Genomic DNA, 20,496 nt, shown 5'->3' on the forward strand with positions numbered 1-20,496 from the left:
GGATTGCCTTTCCCCTCCTCCCCTGTCTTCTGCAGCCCATTCCGTCCTGTCTGATTCTGCTGGAGGAAACAGACTTCTTCCTCAATTAATACAGTGTGTGAATTTGACTCTTACTTCTTAAAGAAAAGGATACACTCCTTCATCATAAAGTTATTTTGTTCAAGGTGCTGCCACTTCCTCTCCAAATTTGTAAGCTGAAAACACAAAACCACAAAAAGAGCCAAAAATGAAAATTGTAATAATTACATATATATTTTACACCAATGATTTTGTATCAGTACCTTGTACTCTATCAAATTATTTCACATAAAAAAACCATAGAAATGAAACAATGGCAAAATGTTTTTAAAGCTGATGATGATTAACCTGATGAAAAAATCAGATTAGAATTCAAGACTTGTCATATAAGGAAGTTAACAGGCAAATCAGGACTAAAAAGTGAACCATTCAGGGAGACACTAATTCTCATTTTGCTTCATATCATTTAGATGGATCTCTTCTTAGAATCAGGAGGATCTAAAATCACCAAAGATTCAATATTTCCTGACACTGTCTTGGACTTTGCACTACACAGAAGAAACTTCCTTACTTCCATAGTTAAGTTTCCTGTCTGATGCCAGAAGTTGTGATAAGAACAGAGCTGCAGCAAGAAGATTGTACAAGTGTGGGTTCAGTGCTGGCACTTCTTCAATACATTCAGCATCAACAGGAAGCTAATGTGGACATTATATTGATGGCTGCTTCCTTACAATACAATTTTGTATTTGTTTTTCTGATGCTACTGTTCAAGGTTCTGCATTTCAAGATATGAGGATGTTATTTTTAAAAGTAAAACTGAAAATCATTCTGAGACTAAGTGAAAACTAAGGTAATAAATAAGGAAAATACTAGAGTATTTTACTTAAAAGCTTATCCTTAAGCTGTAAGAGATGAAAATAGTTTCTGTGTAACTCCAACTTTAATAGTAAAGAATCAGTTTTCTCGTGTACTAGAAACTTGTTCACAGCAAGCAAGGCAATCATTTATTTCCAAGACTTGGTATTTCTGACCAATTAGAATTTTTACTGTCTTCTTTGTAGATGTTGCTGCACACAACGCAGCCAGTAAAGGAGCCTGGAACTGAAATACTTCCTATCTTGCACACAGAAAAGGAAAGGTTCAATATATTATTATAGTAACTGCTTGAAGACCAAATGACCCGTTGCAAAAGTGCCCAAGTCATCCATATTTATGAACACTATTTGTACTTCAAAATGCTTGATTATTATCAAATAATCAGTTATTTTAAGACATATCTTAATTCACCCTCATTTTTTTATGCTCAGGACATAAACAGTAAAGATACAAATCCTTTTCACACACATAAAAATGGAACAGCACAATAAACTAAATAAATGCCATACAACTACTATTTTATATAAAATATTAAGCCTCATAATGTAAGTATCATAACATTCTTTGGGTATGCATTTCTAATTTACCTAAACTCTAGAATTTGATCTTGGAAAAAAAAAGATACACAGTATCTGAAGGCTTGCACACTTTGGCATGTAGCTTTGAGGATTTATATCATCACCCTAGAATGATTATAATAATTGTATGTTACAAATGGACACATATGCCTCAGTCAGACCTATGCCTTCTCATCTGCTCCATGACATTCATTTCAGAAGAAATTAAATATGTACAATGTGACTTTCATCTTTTAACTGTATTAGAAAAAATAGCAGTTGTAAAAGACAAATATCTCAGCAACCTCAATCAATAAAAAACATTGAAATGTATATAAAAAAAATCAGTTTCCCTTTCCATCTTATTTTACAGTTAACCATTTTTCTTCTGTGCATTCAAACATATATGCTGGTAAAGTTCTGCTGCCAAAATGACATCAATTTATATGTGTTTATAATGAAAGAATAAAAGCCACTCAAGAGGTTATAAACATCTTCTTTCCTGATTCGCTTTTGAAATGTACATGTACACCAAAGTTGTTTAAAAGTGAACAGACCTGGCCTGCAAGGAGCAGAAGAATTTGAAAAAGGAAAATGGAATTAATAGCACAAATTTAAATAAAAAAAAATATCACCATGACTTTAATAGCAAGAGGGATCTTTGCTAATTAGTAGTGATTTTTTTCTTCCTGCCGCTTCTTTCTAAGTTCATCCTCGAACTACTTAGGCAAAGGAAGGGCAGAAGGTAGAGAGATCTGAGCAAGATTGTCATAAACACTTAAACAAAGGATTCACATAACTTTTAGCTCAGAAAGATCTCTGCTAGTAAACCAAAGCTTTCAAGCCACTTGCTGGCACAATATTAACTTTTGTTTAAAAACAGCAAATACAGTTAAACACTTACAACGCATGACTTAGAAAACTCACTGGGAAGGAACAAACAGATTCTGACTGAACAATGCTTCATATGCATAAGAAAACCAAGAAAGAAACAACTGAAGGGATAATATGTAACTTGATCGATCTTTACCTGAGAATGGGTCTCATTTTCTTGCAGCTCCTTCTTTAGTGTCTCATACTCTGTATTCAAATGCTCCATTATTTTCTTAAAAGCACGGCTGCATTTTGTTAATTTTTCTTTGTCATCCTGGAGTTTCTAGTTAGGAAAAAAAACCCAATACAAACTGATTAATGAATTAGTTAATTTGCTGTAGGCTTTAGGCACATTATTTCAATTTACCTTTCAAGATGCTATTTTTTTTCCTTTTAGGACAAGACCACATGCATATGCATAAACAACTCACTGGCTTTTCTCTAGCACTGCACTAGACAGTAATGAGAAAAAAAGAATGAGAAAAAAGAGCACCAGTGGGAATGCTGATAATTAAGAATTTGTAGGAAAGTCTCTTTTGCTTGTGTTCTGTGTTAGATTGCTGAATTCAAAGCTATGAGGAGTCGTAAATTACGTAAGAGTTTAGATGAATCACTAAAATAGAATGGGGAGATTTTGTGTAAGGAAGTTATGAAAAGATACTCAGCTGAATAACTGCTACATGTACTCAGTTAGTAAGTCACATATTTAAGCAAAATAGTGTTTGTATTCATTTGAACTGATGCACAATTTTGTTTCTCAGTTGTCAGGAGGGACTGTTAATCACAAAACTGGATTCCCCTCCACTAGCTATTCAAAAGCATACATTTTGTTTCATCCCTTTCATTACCTTTTTCTTTTCTTCTCCTGATGCTTTCAGAGCTGACAAATTATTGTAGATCTCCAACTCTGCTTTTGTCTGTTCAATTTTGTCTTTAAGAGAAGCCAGTTCACCAACCATCTTGCCCTCCAACAGTTCCATCTTCTGTAGGTCCATCTGCAGTTTTTGACTCTCTAGATCACCAGACACACAATCTCTAATTAACAGTACTTTAATAATAAATAAAATAAAATAATAAATAAAATAAATATTTATGCTATATTTAACCAATATAAACAGCTCCTAAATGTACTTCAGATTTTTTATATGTATGGGACTATTAATGTGAAGGAAATAAAAATTTGATCTTCACAACCATGCCATAAGTCACTCATACACTATAATTACTGTATTATAATCCATAAGTGAAGAATAATGAAAATGTGATGACCTTCCATATCACAGTGTTTCTATTTTTAATGGTGATAGCACCCACAATTAATTACTGCACCACAGTCTTAAAGCAGTGGTGATACCTTACGAAAAGTTTACTGCAATTATGCAGACAAATTGAAGAAGTATTTTTTATTAGTTTTTAGCATCATGTTATTTTTATTTGTGCTGCTTGAATATGGATAAGGCTTAGTTTTAGCACAACAAATAGCCAAACTTGCTTTAACATTTGCTTTGTACAGGAAAGCACTTTCATATATCCACAGAAGAGTCAGAGTGTACAACATCAACATGGGCTACAATATACAGTTTTTACTTCTGAGACTCCATTGAAAACACAACAGGGTTACAGGTGATTACAGGAATTAGAACTATGGGTGCATTCTGATATAAAGAGGACTGTAGACACAAACTGTCCAGACACGAGACATGTGAGAGAAGAAACAATACAGATACACAAACTAATAAAAATACTTCTACTCAGTCTTAGGGTAAGTTACCTACCTGGAGTGGGAAAAGACTAGATGTTGGCAAGACTTAGTTTGGATGGGTTTTCGACCTGACTTGTCATTCTATTTCATTCAGGTTCCTGAACATTAAACACATGGCTACATTTTCTTACATTTCAGATCTGTGTCTAAGTGAGAAGAATGATACAGATAATGCAGTTTTTTTCCTACACTCTAAAGCATCAGGCAACATGGGCTATTAGGGGGGGATGAGACTGCATGAGAAAACTTTTCTTTAGGTTTGTGATTTTGAGATTTGTGCTGATCTGCTGGAAAAAGGATAGAAAATTTCCTCCACAACTTAACTAAGGCAGCATAAATCTTTAAGGCAGAAGCAAGATACGTCTACATGAAAGAAGAAGAGCTCACCTTTACAAAAACTGTGGGTATTTTTGGGAGTTTGGGAGTGGAATTAGATGGGAAAATCTCACCTAATTAAAACACTCTCAGAGCAAGATTTTCCTACTCATCTCTCTGCTTGTGTATTTATGCCATATATTTTAGAGTGAAATGCTTGTATCAACATTTCTGGCTTATTACAGAGCACTTTCAAGATTTCTTTAGGAACCTCAAATAAAAGAAAAACCAAGATTTTTGTGTACCATTTCCAATTATCCTGAGGAAAGCTGATTCAGCAGGTAAGAAAGTGTCCTCTATGTGAAAGGAGCATTTATACAAATATGAAAAATTCCTATGCAATTTAAAAAATGGATTTTAAATTAAAATATTTTTGATTGCTTCGCATGTAAGTAATCCACAGTCTTCCACCTCCTGCAAAGGGCTTAAGAAAACACTTTCAGTGTGTCTACAATATTTCATAACTGCTCAGAGTTTCACAATGAAGTTTCTAGTTTTGGTCAATGACAGATTGTAAACCACAACTGAACAGATCACAGCTTTATTTCTCTTGTTCCTGCAGCACTGTGGTTTAAAGACAAATGCTTAAGGACATCAATAAATGATAGTTTTAGATCAGAAAGAGTAAAAAATACAATTATGTAAAATTAATTTAGATTGAAGAGAAATAGCAGGAGACAACTATAGATGTTCATGAGGATTTACTTAGTAAGACATCTTATCACAGCATTTTCACTTTTTATATAGTTATTCTACTATCTGTATTTTGTTATTTTAAAATTATACATAGTTGACCAGTTAAATTTTATGTTACATGTAAAGAGCAGCACCAACATTAATGCCAAAAGGCAAAAAAAATTCTTGGACTGTTCTGTCTAATACAACTATGATGAGACCACAATGGATAGTCCTATCCATTCACACTTTCTGGAGAAAAATAAAAAACTAGAAGGGGCAAATTTTATCTTTATCCAGCAGCAGAGTCAATGAAAAAACCTCAAAACTGAAAAAACCTCGAAATTCCTCTAGGAGAATAGACAGGAAGAGGATGCAGCCTAGTTCCTTCTGATAGGCCATGAATTTGCAGCATCTTGCATGCAGTGTGTACACAGTGGTAAATTCTCAGAACAAACCAGAGTGACCCAGGGAAATGTTTTTGGGAAACTATGCCATCAGCACTTTTGTTTACCCTTCATGGTTTCCTTTTATTTTTATTTTTTTTATGGATTCTTCTGGTGGACTTTTTATATCTTTGTTATGGCAAGAAAATATGGAAATCCAGATTTTAACCATAACAAAAGAATCCTGAAGATGACTGTGCTATAATTCAAAGCTCAGAAGGAACTGCAAACTGAGCATTCACTGTATTTCTTAAAGAATCTTAAGTTGTTTGTTATACTATCTGTGAATCCTAGCTATCAGACATTTACTTAGGAATAATTTAAATTGTCTGCTGAAAATTATGTACTGTAACTTCCTCCTCTTTTCTTGCACAGAAAGAATTTTTTCTTTCAATAATGCCTCTATAGCACTACCTGCTTCCAAAACATCCTTATATTGTAAAATAGTCAAAAGTGATGCTTATATGAAAGAACAAAAAGTCATATTTGAACTTTTAATATAAGGCCCAGAAATTTTAAACTACACTACAACTGCAAAATTAATATTTGCAGACAAGTAAACACTAAGTGTTGAAACATACAACAGAAAATCAATTTCTCTAACATTTTTTGCCAAACAACTTATTTGCTCATAACTACTTTGAAGTCACAATACCAGCTCCTATTTTAAAAATTACTATAAAGTACAACACATAACAGCCTTCTAACAAAATGATTTATTGTTCTGAATTCCTGCCCCTTCCTTTCAGCCAAACAAACAAGGAAAGGTTTGCTGAACCAATAATGATATTGGCGAAGACACAGAATTGTGAAGACAATTCTACCATAAACAGTGCAAATAAAGAACTAAAAAGATACTTGTTATGGGAATGAGAGAAAACTACTGTCTGCTTTTTGAAATTACAGAGAATATCCTCAAGAAGCTAATAAGCATTTGAGAATTCTGTAAATAAAGTCAAAATGAGTATTCACTCTGCAGAATCAAAGCCTCAGGATTTGGGAGCTATTCACAGTTGTTGTCAGTTAATTGCCTGTGGTACATATCCCTTTGGAAAAGCATAAACCATAAGTAAGTGATACTAAGAACTACATTTACAAATAATATATAGTCAGATAACTGTGGAAAACTGCTTCAATTTATTAAACATTCTTTCAAGATCATGGAAGATCTTATTTTGTGGTAAGTATTAGTAAAATCAAATTCTAGCTCAATTCAACCCCTGTATTGAAATACACTTGTTTAACATGCATCTGTGCAAGGAAGATGATAATTTAGTGGTAATAGTAAGGTAAGTATAAATAAGTATACATACTTATTATAAATACATAGTATATAATATCTAACAGATAATAGATATAAATAAATAAATATAATAATTAGAAACAAATTGTGGAAAATAAAAATAGCTTGCTATCCACAAGCATTTCAATTTGTGAACTTACCACTGTATTTTAATATTTGGAGATCACTTGATATCTAATATTCACAAATCTTCTACATGACATCAGTGTAACTCTGCAGGTAGTCTTTATTATTTTAAGGAATTAATTAGAAAATCCATTGCTGATCTCACCTGCAATCAGATTCTTAGCAGTGCTCTGTGATTTCTGCATTTCATTTGATTTGAACGTGAGGTCTTCCTGCATAATCTTCAGCTCTTGATTGGTAACTGATGAAATTTGTTTCATATGATTCAGATTCTGTGTGTTACCAACAGCAATGATGAGAACATGCCGTATTTTTGAAACAACGAGTGGTAACTGAACAAGTAAGAACCTCTCCTGTCCTATGACACTGTCTGTTATTTGAGTGATTTAAATGTGAGTAACTTTTATTCTGACAACTTCTGATAAAAGATGTATTGAGCGGCCAGCACAGATGAAATAAAAATATAAACTGTGCTGCCATATAGGTCTGTTGTAAAGTAAGTGACAGTGCCTAAAATATACCTTATAGTATACTCTACTGAAAAAGGTGTGGGACAATTAAAATAATCATAGAATCAAAATATTACTCAGAGGAAAGTTTTCTATAGCATAAAAAAAAACCCATGGGAGACCAAAACATTAAAAGAATAGGAGCCTTGAAAGTGAAAAAAAATGGCAGACTGCAAATGGAAACAGTTTATGAACAGTTACATTATTCATTTATAATATTTACATTAAATATTACGCATCAGGATATTTCAGACATATTTTAGTAGATCAGAGGGACATCTGGAATAGAATTAGCTCAGTAACACTAGTGACAGAACACCCATGAACTTGCAAACTTTGGATAAACAAAATATTGTTTATTATAACTAAAAATAGTTTTATTGGCAATATTTGGAAACATTTATCATTATTAATTTTAGTTATAGCAGAGATTAAGAGTTATAGAAATTATGAAAATATTTATTTGTTCTGGGCACAGAACTCTCCCCCCAGAAAAAGAGAGAAATTAAACAAATCCTTTTTTTAACTACTACTAAAGCTGTGCATGGCTTAATGTTCAATGATTTTCAGAGACTATTATGTAGATAAATATAAATATATAAAATCCATCATCCTTCTTTATCCAGCCACTCTCCTGTTCTGCATCTCTGAAGTCCTAGCCTGAAAGAAAAGGATGGAAATGCTTACCCTGCTTGAGTGCTCCAGAAGTGCAACAATGTTGGCTTCTATTTGGGCCTTTCTTTCCAATTCCTCATTCTTCACATCTTCAAAAGTTTCTAGAAAATCTAGAGATTGACAAACATGAAAAAGAAGGCTCTTACTTACATGGTTGCAATGCTACCAGTCAAAACCTTGTATTAAATTGCTAAGAAGTAGTTTCAGATAGGTTACTTTAATTGTTTATTTAAAAGCCAGGCGGTAGAGACATTTAAACTTGTCAACTTATGGGTTGAATGAAATTAATTAGGGAATGAAAATGAGAAGAATTCTTCCAGTGACACATACTGGAAATGAAGCCACCACATTGTTGTACAGTGTTTAGGTGAGGGTTACCACCCAATGGGAAAGAAATTTCATCCCTACTATTTCTGATGCTTTTATAAAGGCTTCTCCAACAGTTTACAGTCTTCATTTTTCCGAAAGCTACCAACATGGGCTACTAAATAAAGGAAACAGGATTATTATCTCTTATGGCCTAGACTAAATGCTAAACACTGCAAAAGACTTGAGATCTGGTATGACCTCTTCCATTCTGTGTGATGTCCCTTAGCTGTATGTCTAATTTATGTTCATTTTAGTAGTTGTCCAATTGAATCTGACAACACAGTTGTAATAGTGGTAGGTAGTCTGTATCTAAGAGTTCTGTGTTCTAAGAATACAACATTGTATTTCTGGTGACACAAATATTCAAAATGCAACGAGTGGGAGACATCACACAGAAGTTAGAAGCCCAGTAAGATGCCGCCCAGAGCTCTAAGTTACCATCACTTCTTTCCTGCAGGGTCTCCTGAAACACAGCTTATACACACAGGAGCACTTTTGGGAACCATAAAGAGTTTGCACACTTTCTATCAGGATAGAAACTGGAGAAGTCATTGTTTGGGCAAGAAGGATTTGATAATGATGGAAAAGCATTTTCAGACATTTATAAATACAAACAATGAAACTAAAATGTGTAACACCCACAGACACGTATTTAACTCTATAAAGCTGAGCCTGCAACAGTGAAATTAGGACCTCAGAAAAGTAGCTATATGATTCGGCTAGTGTTTTTCTCCTTTGGCATTCTGGACTTTTATGTGTTTTTTGTTTCAAACATTTGAATTTATTTAGAAACATTAAGCAAAGTATGTATTTACATCTCATCGCACTGGTTTTTTTTGCAAGCAACTTTCCTTTTTATCACACTGATCTGATTGACCTTGTTTCATTTGAATGCTGTGTATTTCACACATTCACAGAAACTCCTGAATGCAAGAGAGTGCAAGAGTTCATCTAATTAATCTACTTGCTCCTGGACTAAACGAGCTCTGTGTCAGTAATTCAGAGGCTTGTCTATATTCTTCACACACACACAGCTCCTGAGAGATACTATACAGTCCTTCTGGACAATATATTTCAATGCTTGGTAAGTTTTATTGTTAGGAAGTTTTCACTAATACCCGACCTGAAATCTTTCTGCAGCTAGTGGTATGTTACTTTTTTCCTATCCTCCACATATATGCAGAAATAAATTTTTCCATTATTATTTGAAACAGCCTTTTTTACACATTTGACAACTGACATAAATTTTCTAAAAAAAAATACTCATTCTTTTATATCTCCTTGCCAGTCATGCTTCCTGCATACTCCCATTAATTTTCTTCAGAACTTACAGCCCTCTTTATGTGCAGAACTAGAGACAATACTCCCATCTAAAGAAAACTGAAGCACAGGGAAGATTATTTCAGATATCTATCAAATCACACTCCAATGTATACCTACTGTTGTGGTATTTTTCTTGTTAGTCTGAAACTGCTCAGCAATGTTCACTTTGTCTTTCACTCTCTGAGCCATGCTGCAGAGCTGTACCTAATGAACTGTTCTCTACTCTGGATTTTTGCTGTTGATTACTCTATCCAAGAGTAGAAACTTACACTTAGTCCTTTCCAGACTTTTTTGTAATTACTTTCTAACATACAGAAGTGTACTAAATTCTAACCATGTCCTCCAACCTGATTTCAGCTTTTCTGATAGACCATTTTCTGTAACTGTTCTGTCAGATGCTCTTTCCCATCATCCAAACTATCAAGAAAATACTGACTAACCTGAACATCTGACACACTGCAAAACTCCATGCAATTCATCCTTTCATTTTGGCACTGAATCTTTCACAATTAATACTTTTTTAACTTAAAGCACAATATAGGTTAATAATGGACAATATTTCCCTAGCTTGCTTCTATAAACACCACAACACAACAGAAGTTGTATTGAAGTTAAAGTATATATTGTCTGCTACACCCTTCTTTTTCTGCAGTATTTTTCTGACACCAAAAAAAAGGAAAACAAGTTGTTTGTACTTGACAAGTCAATACTAGTGTTATTCACATTCCCATTCCTGTAACATTTACTTATTGTTTGCTTGCATATTTTCCCCTGATCATTTCTGGAAACTGATACTGATCTGACTGGCCCCTATTTCCCTGTCCCCTCTTCTTCTACATAGTCACCATATTTACTCTTTTCCCATCCTTAAGACTCCTGGCATGTTCCCACAAATCTCTTAGGTCACAGGTCCCCCAAATCACTAACTGGTCTGGAAGTTTATCAATAATCTTTATGAAGGGTAGAAGCAGAACCAAAACTCAAGAAGTCAAGCCCTGTGGACACCATCTGTACTAATACTGAAAATGCAAGTCAGGTGAGCTTTTGTCGTTTTGCTTCTCAGGAAATCTGGTAACTTGAAAACACAGAAACCCCTCTTGTTTTGTCTTACTTACCTTCTTTTATTATTACCCAAGATCTTTCTTTCATGCTAGCTCTAAGATATATCAAACATTTTTAAAGAACACTTAAAAAAAACTATTATACCCCTTGAGTCTCCATGGCATGTTTACTTGACCATCTTCCCTTCTGCTGAATATCAAACCAACGTTTTTTGTAAGCTGTCTACTACATTATACAAGGAATAAGGTATACTTAAACCCATTTGTTTTCATCCTCTGTGAGTAGCTACTAAAGTCTACAACATTAGAACTTTTTGACATGTATCTAAGTTTTAGCAATATTCATCTTGAGTAAATAGATAGGAGAAGCCCTGCTTTTAGAGAATGACATTATATCTACAGTCTTCCATTTTGAAATTCTGCTTTTAATCACTCAATCAATTAATTACAGTTTTTTTTTCATAAAATAAAGTTGTGTTCCTATGACATTTAATGGTTGATGAAAAACCTTGAAAGAAGCTCCAAATATCTGTGACTGTCCATAAGAAATCAATTATCTTGTCCATAGAACAAGACCACAGAACATTATGCAAAGATCAGCATACCAATTCTTTGCAGCTATAAACTAATTGTTTTAAGAATAAAACAAAATGTGTAATTTAGTGAAATTAGGCCAAATTATATATATATGTATTATTAAGGTAAATAATATTAGACAACTTACTGTCCATGCTTTCTTCCCTCTTCTTCAACTCCCTGTATTTCCAATTTTCTTCTCCTACAAGAGATGTAACATTGATTTAACTTTATACTGTCTCAGGCCTGGATTCCTTCAGGAAGGTAAAATATCTGATTCAAAAATAAAATTTCTACATGCCTAGAAACTACAGGATTCATCCTATTTAATTTACTGTAGTCGGTATTCAACTAACTGTATGTCATATACATATATGTATATATGTCATAGTCATACATGTATATATGTCATTATGTATGTCATATACATCTACATATATTAAAAAATAAGACAGCTTAATAAATCAGCCTCGATGCAATTTTGACAACCTTTTAGGGTTTACAATTTCTGATAGATAGATCGAGTGGGTTAATACTTAGTTTGGACAAAGGAAGTTCACAGGGTTGCTCTGAAGTCAAGTGAATTTCAATAATAGAGAACAAATGTCTATGTGTATTTCGGCACCATAATTAGTTAAAACTTTCTGCAGCCCTGTTTAATATATAAGCCACTTCAAGTGCACTTTTACCTATTAGAATGGACTTTCATAAAGCTTCCAAGAAACTGATAATCTCAACGAAATAAACAGGAGTACTGTATAAACAATGGTCTAGGAATATAAAATGTACAGAAAGCTTTCTACAATTAAGTTTGAAAGACCATTTCCATACACCTTCAATAGACTGGTATTAGAAGTAAGGAATAACATACATATTCACCTTATTTTTAAATTCAACTGCTAAATAAATAACTCATAATTTACATGCATTAGTAAAGCGGGACACCTGACACATTTGTCACAAGAAGATGAGACAATTAATTTCTTAGAAATAATTTTAAGTTTCAAACATCTAAATTTTTAATTGAGCCTGTTTTAACATAATTTTTTAATTTTAAAGGATACAAAGTAGAAGAATCAAAACAGGTACAGATAAAACTGAGCAAGCAATTTTCTCCACGACTTTCTCATTATGCAACCCATGCTTTCCTTTTTATCTAGTATATACAAACACTCAGAACACCTGAGGGGCCCTAAGGGACTTTGATTCTTCAGCTTCCTTGCAGCTGTGGCTTTGTTCCTTGCTGGACTCTCATACTGCAAGGCAAGGCTCCAATAGTTAATAACTTAGCCTGTTCTACTCTAAAAAATTCTAGTAATGGTCAGCCATGAAACAGAGTTACATGAGCTGCCAAGTGTTCATAGAAAAAAAATATTTGAGGACCACAACTTTGAGATGTCTTTTCATTAAGCTTTCTTTAAAATATGCCATTAATACACAAGTATTTTAACCTCTCCTTCAATGTATGAAGGATTCAGTCTGCTACATTATGATTTAATGCTAACTTTGACTAATCATTAAGTTACCTGTTAGTATATAGACCATGTAATAAGTGGGTGAATTATTTACTTATTTATATTTTTTTCAGACAAAACCTAAAAATAGTTATTTCAGCATGTCTTTTTCCTGCTCAGAAATATTTCTAACACTGAAATATTTATCCTAAAATATTAAAAAATCCTTAGTTTATTTTTTTTTACTGCTTCTTTCACCTGATATTTATATAAAAAACTTCAGAGCTGAATTTGGGGAATGCTATGTGATGATGTTTAAATACTGATCCAGAGGTAAAGTCACTGGTGACGGAGAGAGCACAGAAATTTCAGCGACACATCAAGATGCTGATTTAGAGCAGAAGTATGAATGGCCATCTGTGATTCTCTCTCCATTCACTAGAGAAGGCAGCATTGGGAATTTACATTTCTGTGTCTTAAAGCTATTCTATATGAATACCTTTATTCCTTTTGTGTTACACAGAGAGGTATAATTCCCTCTGCATTATAACACAAAGTAACTTGATTCTGAATATTCTGACTGCTTCTGATATGCTGACAGAGAGCACATGCTTTCTCCCACATATGCGTCAAACTCTCTTCTTCAAAAGCCTTATTTCTCTGAAACAGTGAAAAACCCAGTTCAGCAATGAATGATTGTGTGTGTACACTGAACTATAAAAAGTGAAAAGCAACTTGCTTCTTACCTTCTGCATTTCTCCAAAATTAAAATAAAAAATGATTGCAAGCCAAACAAAAAAGGAAAAATTAAAGAACAATAAAGTTTGCAATGGTATTATCTGGAAACACAAAAGCTAATAAAGCAGTCTTAATAAATTATTTGCAAAAAAAGAAGAAATATCTGTAGAGATATTAAATACTTTGCTACGCTAAAGATGATAAACAGATGTCTGAAACATTTTAGATGGAGATATTTAGATACTTATTCACCTGGAAGAAACTTACAGCTAGATTTTACACTAACTGCACAAAAAAAGGCATAAAGTAAGAAGAATATCAATTCCTTAAATAACCTGCTGTAAAGACTTTCAGAATGCGTGTATTTATGTAATTCCTATCTGAACAAGATTTCTTATCATCAAAAGAATGTTTTCCATTGCATGAATCTTCATTTTATGGAGAACCTTTCACAGCTATTAAGGGCCCATGCTCAAACTAAAGTTACTTCTTCCAGAACCGTAACTTCCCCTGCTAGGACAAATTCCAAACTAACCTAGCCTAAGCACTAGCAGCATGTATTTGCTGGAGTTCAATATAAGCTAAGGCAATACTGGGCAGCTTACAAACTCTTACTGCAAAGATTAACCCAAGAATCAAAGACAGATAAAAATAATACTTAATGCAGTCTGCTTTACACATTGCTGTTAAATATTCTCAATTCCACATTCACTGACAGTGCAACAGATCATATAAAAGTTAAAATTAATGAAAGCATTTCTAAATATAAGCTTGTTCTGTAGTGCTTCCAGTAAGATACACTTCTATTCCTCAAACAATATTAAAAATAAAACTGGATGGAAAACCAGACAGCTGTCCTATCATTTTATACAGTAATTTTCAATACAAACTTGTTGAATGTATCACTAAAGTGAATATGCCCCATTTACTATGCCTGAAAAGCAAAGGCTGTACCTGTAGGCACAGAACTTCTCATGCTTATAAGCACTGGATGTTTGCATAAGCCTGAAAGTTCCAAGCAACTCACAGGTGTAACAGTTTGTTATAGAACAAACAGAAGCAGCTCTGCATACTCTGCTATAACTCCAATCATATTACCTCGTTGGTTTTCCAGATCCATATCAATTCGTTGAATGACCTTTTTAAAATAATCTGTTTTCTCTTTTACTTCTGACAGCCTAAGAAACAGATAATTAAAGTCAAGGTTAAAACTGTGTTGTAAATTACTTGCTTTATTTTAGACAAAACTGCAGAGAGAAGAATAAAAAAAAAAATACATAAATTTACCAAAACCGAAAGAATACCAGGATGATTATTTTTATAATAAAAGGTATATGTAAATCACCTGTCACTTTAGCCCTCTGTTTATTAAGTAGAAGTACTGTAGCTCCTTTGTATTAAATACCAATTTTTGTTAAGTCATTAGTAAACTGTGTATCAGTAAAATCAGTAAACATCATTCTCAACTTACTCAACTAGTCCCTCTGCTGGCTGCTATTCAGCTTTGGAGAGGTACAACATAATTGTTAAAATTCAATAACTATTCCTTAAAGTGTTCTCAGTAAAATCCACTAAGAAATTTCCAAATAAAACTCTCTGCTACATAATCAGTCAAAGTCTGAAATGAAACTACCTTTAACACATTTCTGTGTAAAATCTCAAATATAATTCTCTGATATTGTTATCTATTAAAAAATTCTATTAAGCAACTTATTATCCAATTAAAATGCATTAAAAAATAACCAATAATTATAGTTGCGAATATTGCTTAAAAAAAATTAAAATTGTTTCTAGGAGATTTTATGAATTACTTCAATTTTTCTTTCAAGAAAAAGAAATCAAAAAGCTCAAAACCAGAAAGTATTGTATTCTTTTATCTACCCCTCAATATATTACTATTTATCATAAAATTTACTTGACTTTCTGGCCAGTCTTTGGAAAGGCCCAGTACCCAAAAATCAAAAGCAATGCCCTTCTACTCTTCAGCATTGAAATTTTGTAACTCTTAGGTTTTAAGAACACATAAACAAACTTACAAATGTGATTGCAGTGTAATGCAAGTTCCATCTCATAGCTATCCCAGAGGAGGAGCTCTTGCAAATCAATGTCTTGCTCAGTCTTAAACAAGTCAGTGCTATCACCAATTCATATTCTCAATATAAATATTGAGATATTTATACTCTCAATAATAATATATATTCTCAATATTTATATTCTTCTATCCCTTATGCGTTCATAAGGGATGGAAATACCTTATTACGCAGATCTAAATGTCTCATCACTATAAAGCTTGTTCACCCACAACAGAAGAACATATTCTATACTCCGTGGAAGGTTAAGCCCAGTACAGGTTTGAAGATGTGGTGATGTTCTAAAAGTCTGCAGAAACAGACTTTGTGAAGGAACACAACTATATATCTTTAGGGCATGCATGTAATTTATAGCAGCAGTATAATGGGGTTACTCACTGTCTTTCCATGCTTGCAATTTTTTGACTATCATCTTTGACCTATAAAAAAGTTCAACAACTTTAACTTCAGAAATTAAATCTACAAAGGAAAGATGGAATTTTTTTTAAAAAAAATTTGAATTCAAAATAAAGAGACAGAAACTTAACATTTGAAATTACAAATGTGTGACATAGTCCAAAAAAAAGTGATATGATTTAAGTGTTATATCTTCCAAATGTTTAAAAATCAACCCTTAAAAAATCACATACACTTACTTATCATTGATCAGTCAAACCAATAATCTATATTGTCTAGTTAATTAAAAGTATAAATGGCTATTTACAGTGTAGGCCATTGTAAACTGATCCAATTACTCCTGGACTAGTACACCTGTTCAGTACCCCATAAGGATACTTTCTGGAGTTAGGTTACAATAGCTGTTCAGCTGGATCAGTTTTCCCAACCAACAAGTTGCATGAATAGGAGCAAGTGAACCAGCTGAAAACCTCACTGTGCAAATTTTGTTTTCTTAAAGTATTAGAATGGTTTGGGTTAGAAGGGACTTTAAAGATCATCTGTTTCCAATTCACCTGTCCCCCTACTCCCCATCCCTACACTATGGGCAGCAATACCACTTGATCAGGTTGCTCAGGGCCCCCATCCAACCTGGCCTTGAACACTTCCAGTGATGGGGCATCTATGTGTTCCAGTGTCTCACCATCCTCACAATAAAGAATTTCTTCCTAACATCTAGTCTAGTTAAACTAGATTAATAATCTAGTTAATCTAGTTGTCTTTTAGTTTAAAACAATTTATTTCCCCCATCCTATCATTTTCTACCTGTGTAAAAAAGTCACTCACCCTCTTTTTTATAAACCCTCTTTAGGTACTGGACTTTGCTATAGGCTCTCTCCAGACCTTTCTCTTCTCCAGGATGAACAGCTCCAACTGACTCATCCTGCCCTCATAGAAGAGGTGCTCCAGCCCTGGAATTATCTTCACAGTCCTCCTCTGAACCCACTACAACAGGTTTCTAGGTTTTGGCTGAACCTGGAATATCTCAGCCTTCCAATTCATTAACTATTTTTAATGTCAGATTATTTGCACTGCCTAGAGCACAAATAAAGGCAAAGGTCAAAAAAGTATTTTCAAGTATTATCACCCCTAATAATACTGACTTGGAGAATCTTTTACATAACAACATTTTCTATTCTTACCTGCTTTAGTAATCTCTCTCTTTCCTCCTCTGGAGACTCCATGCTCTTTTCCTCAGCAATCATTTGATCTCGACGTTCATTGAGTTCATGGAGCTTTTCGTACATCTGCACAGCTCTGTGTCTCACCCCAGAGTGTGCTATTTCCTGTTGGGAAAAGCAAACGCCTACTAGGTATTTTCAGATGGGAAGAGAGCATTGGGGCAACCATGTTTTAGTTAAGCAAAAATTACCTATACATTGCAGGTGAAGCTTATTCCTTACAGAAAGCACAGAGACAGTAAAAGGCACTTCATAAAGTACTTTATAAAAAGCAAAATTTATAATACATATTGTCAATACTACATTTTCTAGAATAGTATATCCCTATTGGTTACCTTTTGATCTACAAGTTCTTCCTTGGGCCAATTTTCTGAGGAGACTTATTACTTCACAGTTTCTAGAGGATTAACTATATACAACATTCAAAAGGACTGAAAAATATCTAGTGGTACTTGAAAATTATACTTTCTGATTGTATGCTTCAGCTCATAGATCTTTTTGCTCATGAAAGACCCAGTATGAAAAAATTCTCCTCATAAGGCATTTTTACCCAAAATTGATTAGTGGAAACCAAAGAGGCAGATCTGCCTTCCCATACTAGAGCATGATTCTACAATATCTGAAAATTAAAGGGAAAGAATATATAGGTATTTTATCTACTGTATTATTCTTTACACTACTATTCAAGGAAGTGAATACAGTAGAGTGAATACAGAGTGAATACAGAAGTGAGTACAGAGACCACTTGTTATGATACATACAGCTCTTAGACTCTCTTCCTTTACATTTAGTGCATCCAATTCCTGCTGTTGAACAACCATCTCCTAAAGAGGAAGCAAAATGCAAAATTCAGATAAAAGTTACTATTTGGTTACCTAATTTTTTGCTCTAAACCTCAGTATGTATTGAATGCTGTTAACCATCCCATTGCTGCTCCTAAAAATCTGAAAGACAAGACTCTGTCCAGCTCCTTCACATAACTCAGATGTAGTAGACACTTGCCTTCAGCACACAACTTTTCCATTACCATAATCATTGTTATTTGCAGTTGGGCTACTACCAAAAAATTGTTGTCTCTTTTTCTACTATTTTCTTCTTAAAATCAGTATCACGGGTGGAACTTATTATCTGTACTTCAGAAGTTTAGAGTCAAATTTTAAAATCTGAACCAACCATGACAGTTTCTTCATAGTCCAGAAGAGACAGGTAAGCCTTGACTACTGATTCAGCTCATTCTATGACAGATGAGAAATACTGAAGTCATCTCTGTACAGACTATACAGAGAAACTTTTAAGACTGTATGGCTTGAACTAGATCGTCCCAGAGAGCCTAGAAATGTTACTCCTGTTGTTAACATTAGGATTAGTGAAGGAACAAACATTTTATAAAGCCCAGTCCATTTTTTTCTGATACATTCAGACATACAATAATAACAGTAATAATAATAATAAAAAAGCTAGAGATTCACTTTTTTACACCACAAGAAAACCTTCTACTCAAGTGAACTACAAAAATTGCTGGGGTTCTTTTTCCTTTTTGCTTGCTTTTTACACATGATGAAACGTCTAAATATTGCAGTAGCTTTTAAAAACTGCATGTCAAACCCTAAATTAAAACAGAAAATTGTAAACATTATTTCTTCTTGAAATATGAAATACAAAAAGACAAAGTATTTGGTCTTAGTCAATAACTCTGTTTTCAGGAACTTCTACAAGTGATAAAGATACCAGCAAGCTTTTTTGTTGTATTACTCTGTTGCTGAGCTCTTTAGTACTTAGATTTTATCTAAACCCCATGAAGCCAGTTTAAGAAATATTTTGGGTAAGTATAATGAAACAAACCAACCTGGGAGAGTTTTTCATTAGCAGCTTTTAGCTCCATATATTTAGCTTGATTTTCCTGCGACATGTCTTTCATTATGTCATCTGCTGCAACCTTTTCACGCTCGATATTCTCTTCTACATCTTTAATTCTCTTTTCCAAGCTGTAAAAATATGGGTTTCTTAAGTTTCACTAATTAGTATTTATTGTAAGCACTCATTTCAAACTCCAGTATTCCTTCAGCTTCACTGAAGTGCTCAGTGTAACACAACAAGCCTAGACTCTTTAAAAAGTAGTTACCAACTTGTATATCATCTTGGAGGAGCTGAATTAGCTATACAAACATTCACGAAATGTAGAGAAGATGAAGAATTCTCTTCCTTTATAATATTTGCATGGTGTTTTCCAACACTCCTACACTGTCGATCTGCATTAGCCTCAACACTGGCGAAAGTATAGTACTCCCTCTCAATCAGTGAATTTCTGGAGTAAAAACAGGCAGTTTCAAATGAGGAAGCTGGTATGCAATTTGTGAATACACACTAAGAAAATAAATTATACAGATAACAGGACCTGGCAGCAGCAGGAGATGATGATGAAGAGATTACTCTTTGCAAAAAATTGTTGATTACTCAAGAATGGAGAGTGGCTCCAGAGGTCTGAGCAGCGTAGTTTTTTAAATAAGCAGTAGCAAAGAAACTAGGCATTTTTTACATTCTTCATCCAGGACTTTAATCTTATTAGGAAATTGATAGTTTGCAAATATAAAAGCTTTACCATTCCAGTTATAGTGAGCTATAAGCAACTGTCTTAAAAGATTTAAAGGGCACATAAAGAACTGTTCTCACTGTTTTATGGTAAGTCTAGAAATTACCATGAAATTCCTGAAAGCTAGAGTCAATTTGAGAACATACCAAGAGGAAATTTTAAAAAAACACCCACTCCTGCGACCCTGAAGAGTATACCTTCATTCCCTTCACTGATCATGAAAGATTGCTTAAATGGTTTGCTTGCTTCCAGAGTGATTTCTCCTGTTAAGAATGCCAAAATCAGCTGAATACCTTCCTTCAGGATTTTCTTCTTTCTCCTTTTCATTAACTCTTCCTGAGTTGTAGCAGGACAAGTTGTAAATTGTGTAACTGACATGACTGGATCAAAGACTGCAGTCAAGAATGCCCTCAAGTTTAAGAGATGATGCAAAATAGTTGAACTGCATAATGATAATTTCAGGGTAAGACAATAATGAAAATAT

The 20,496-nt window shown here is 33.7% G+C and overlaps 1 protein-coding gene across 7 annotated transcripts in view; it reads right to left on the reverse strand.

Annotated features, from left to right (window-relative positions):
• IFT74 (intraflagellar transport 74) overlaps positions 1 to 20,496 on the reverse strand; it is a 38,001-nt gene that overhangs the window by 3,282 nt on the left and 14,223 nt on the right. For 4 of the 7 annotated variants that reach the window (XM_033520550.1, XM_033520549.1, XM_033520551.1 and 1 more), the window contains exons 9-19: positions 19,269 to 19,407; positions 18,184 to 18,246; positions 17,384 to 17,527; positions 16,185 to 16,225; positions 14,815 to 14,894; positions 11,673 to 11,726; positions 8,208 to 8,305; positions 7,157 to 7,283; positions 3,173 to 3,372; positions 2,482 to 2,607; positions 134 to 194 (exon numbers count right to left, since the gene is read on the reverse strand). In XM_033520550.1, the coding sequence (XP_033376441.1) occupies positions 134 to 194; positions 2,482 to 2,607; positions 3,173 to 3,372; positions 7,157 to 7,283; positions 8,208 to 8,305; positions 11,673 to 11,726; positions 14,815 to 14,894; positions 16,185 to 16,225; positions 17,384 to 17,527; positions 18,184 to 18,246; positions 19,269 to 19,407 (1,133 nt within the window). Of the gene's footprint in view, positions 1 to 114; positions 195 to 2,481; positions 2,608 to 3,172; positions 3,373 to 7,156; positions 7,284 to 8,207; positions 8,306 to 11,672; positions 11,727 to 14,814; positions 14,895 to 16,184; positions 16,226 to 17,383; positions 17,528 to 18,183; positions 18,247 to 19,268; positions 19,408 to 20,496 lie in introns of all 7 variants that reach the window. The other 3 variants (XM_033520554.1, XM_015652728.2, XM_033520553.1) reach the window with 3 other exon arrangements.

This window comes from Parus major, chromosome Z (assembly GCF_001522545.3).
Source record: "Parus major isolate Abel chromosome Z, Parus_major1.1, whole genome shotgun sequence".
NCBI lineage: Eukaryota > Metazoa > Chordata > Aves > Passeriformes > Paridae > Parus > Parus major.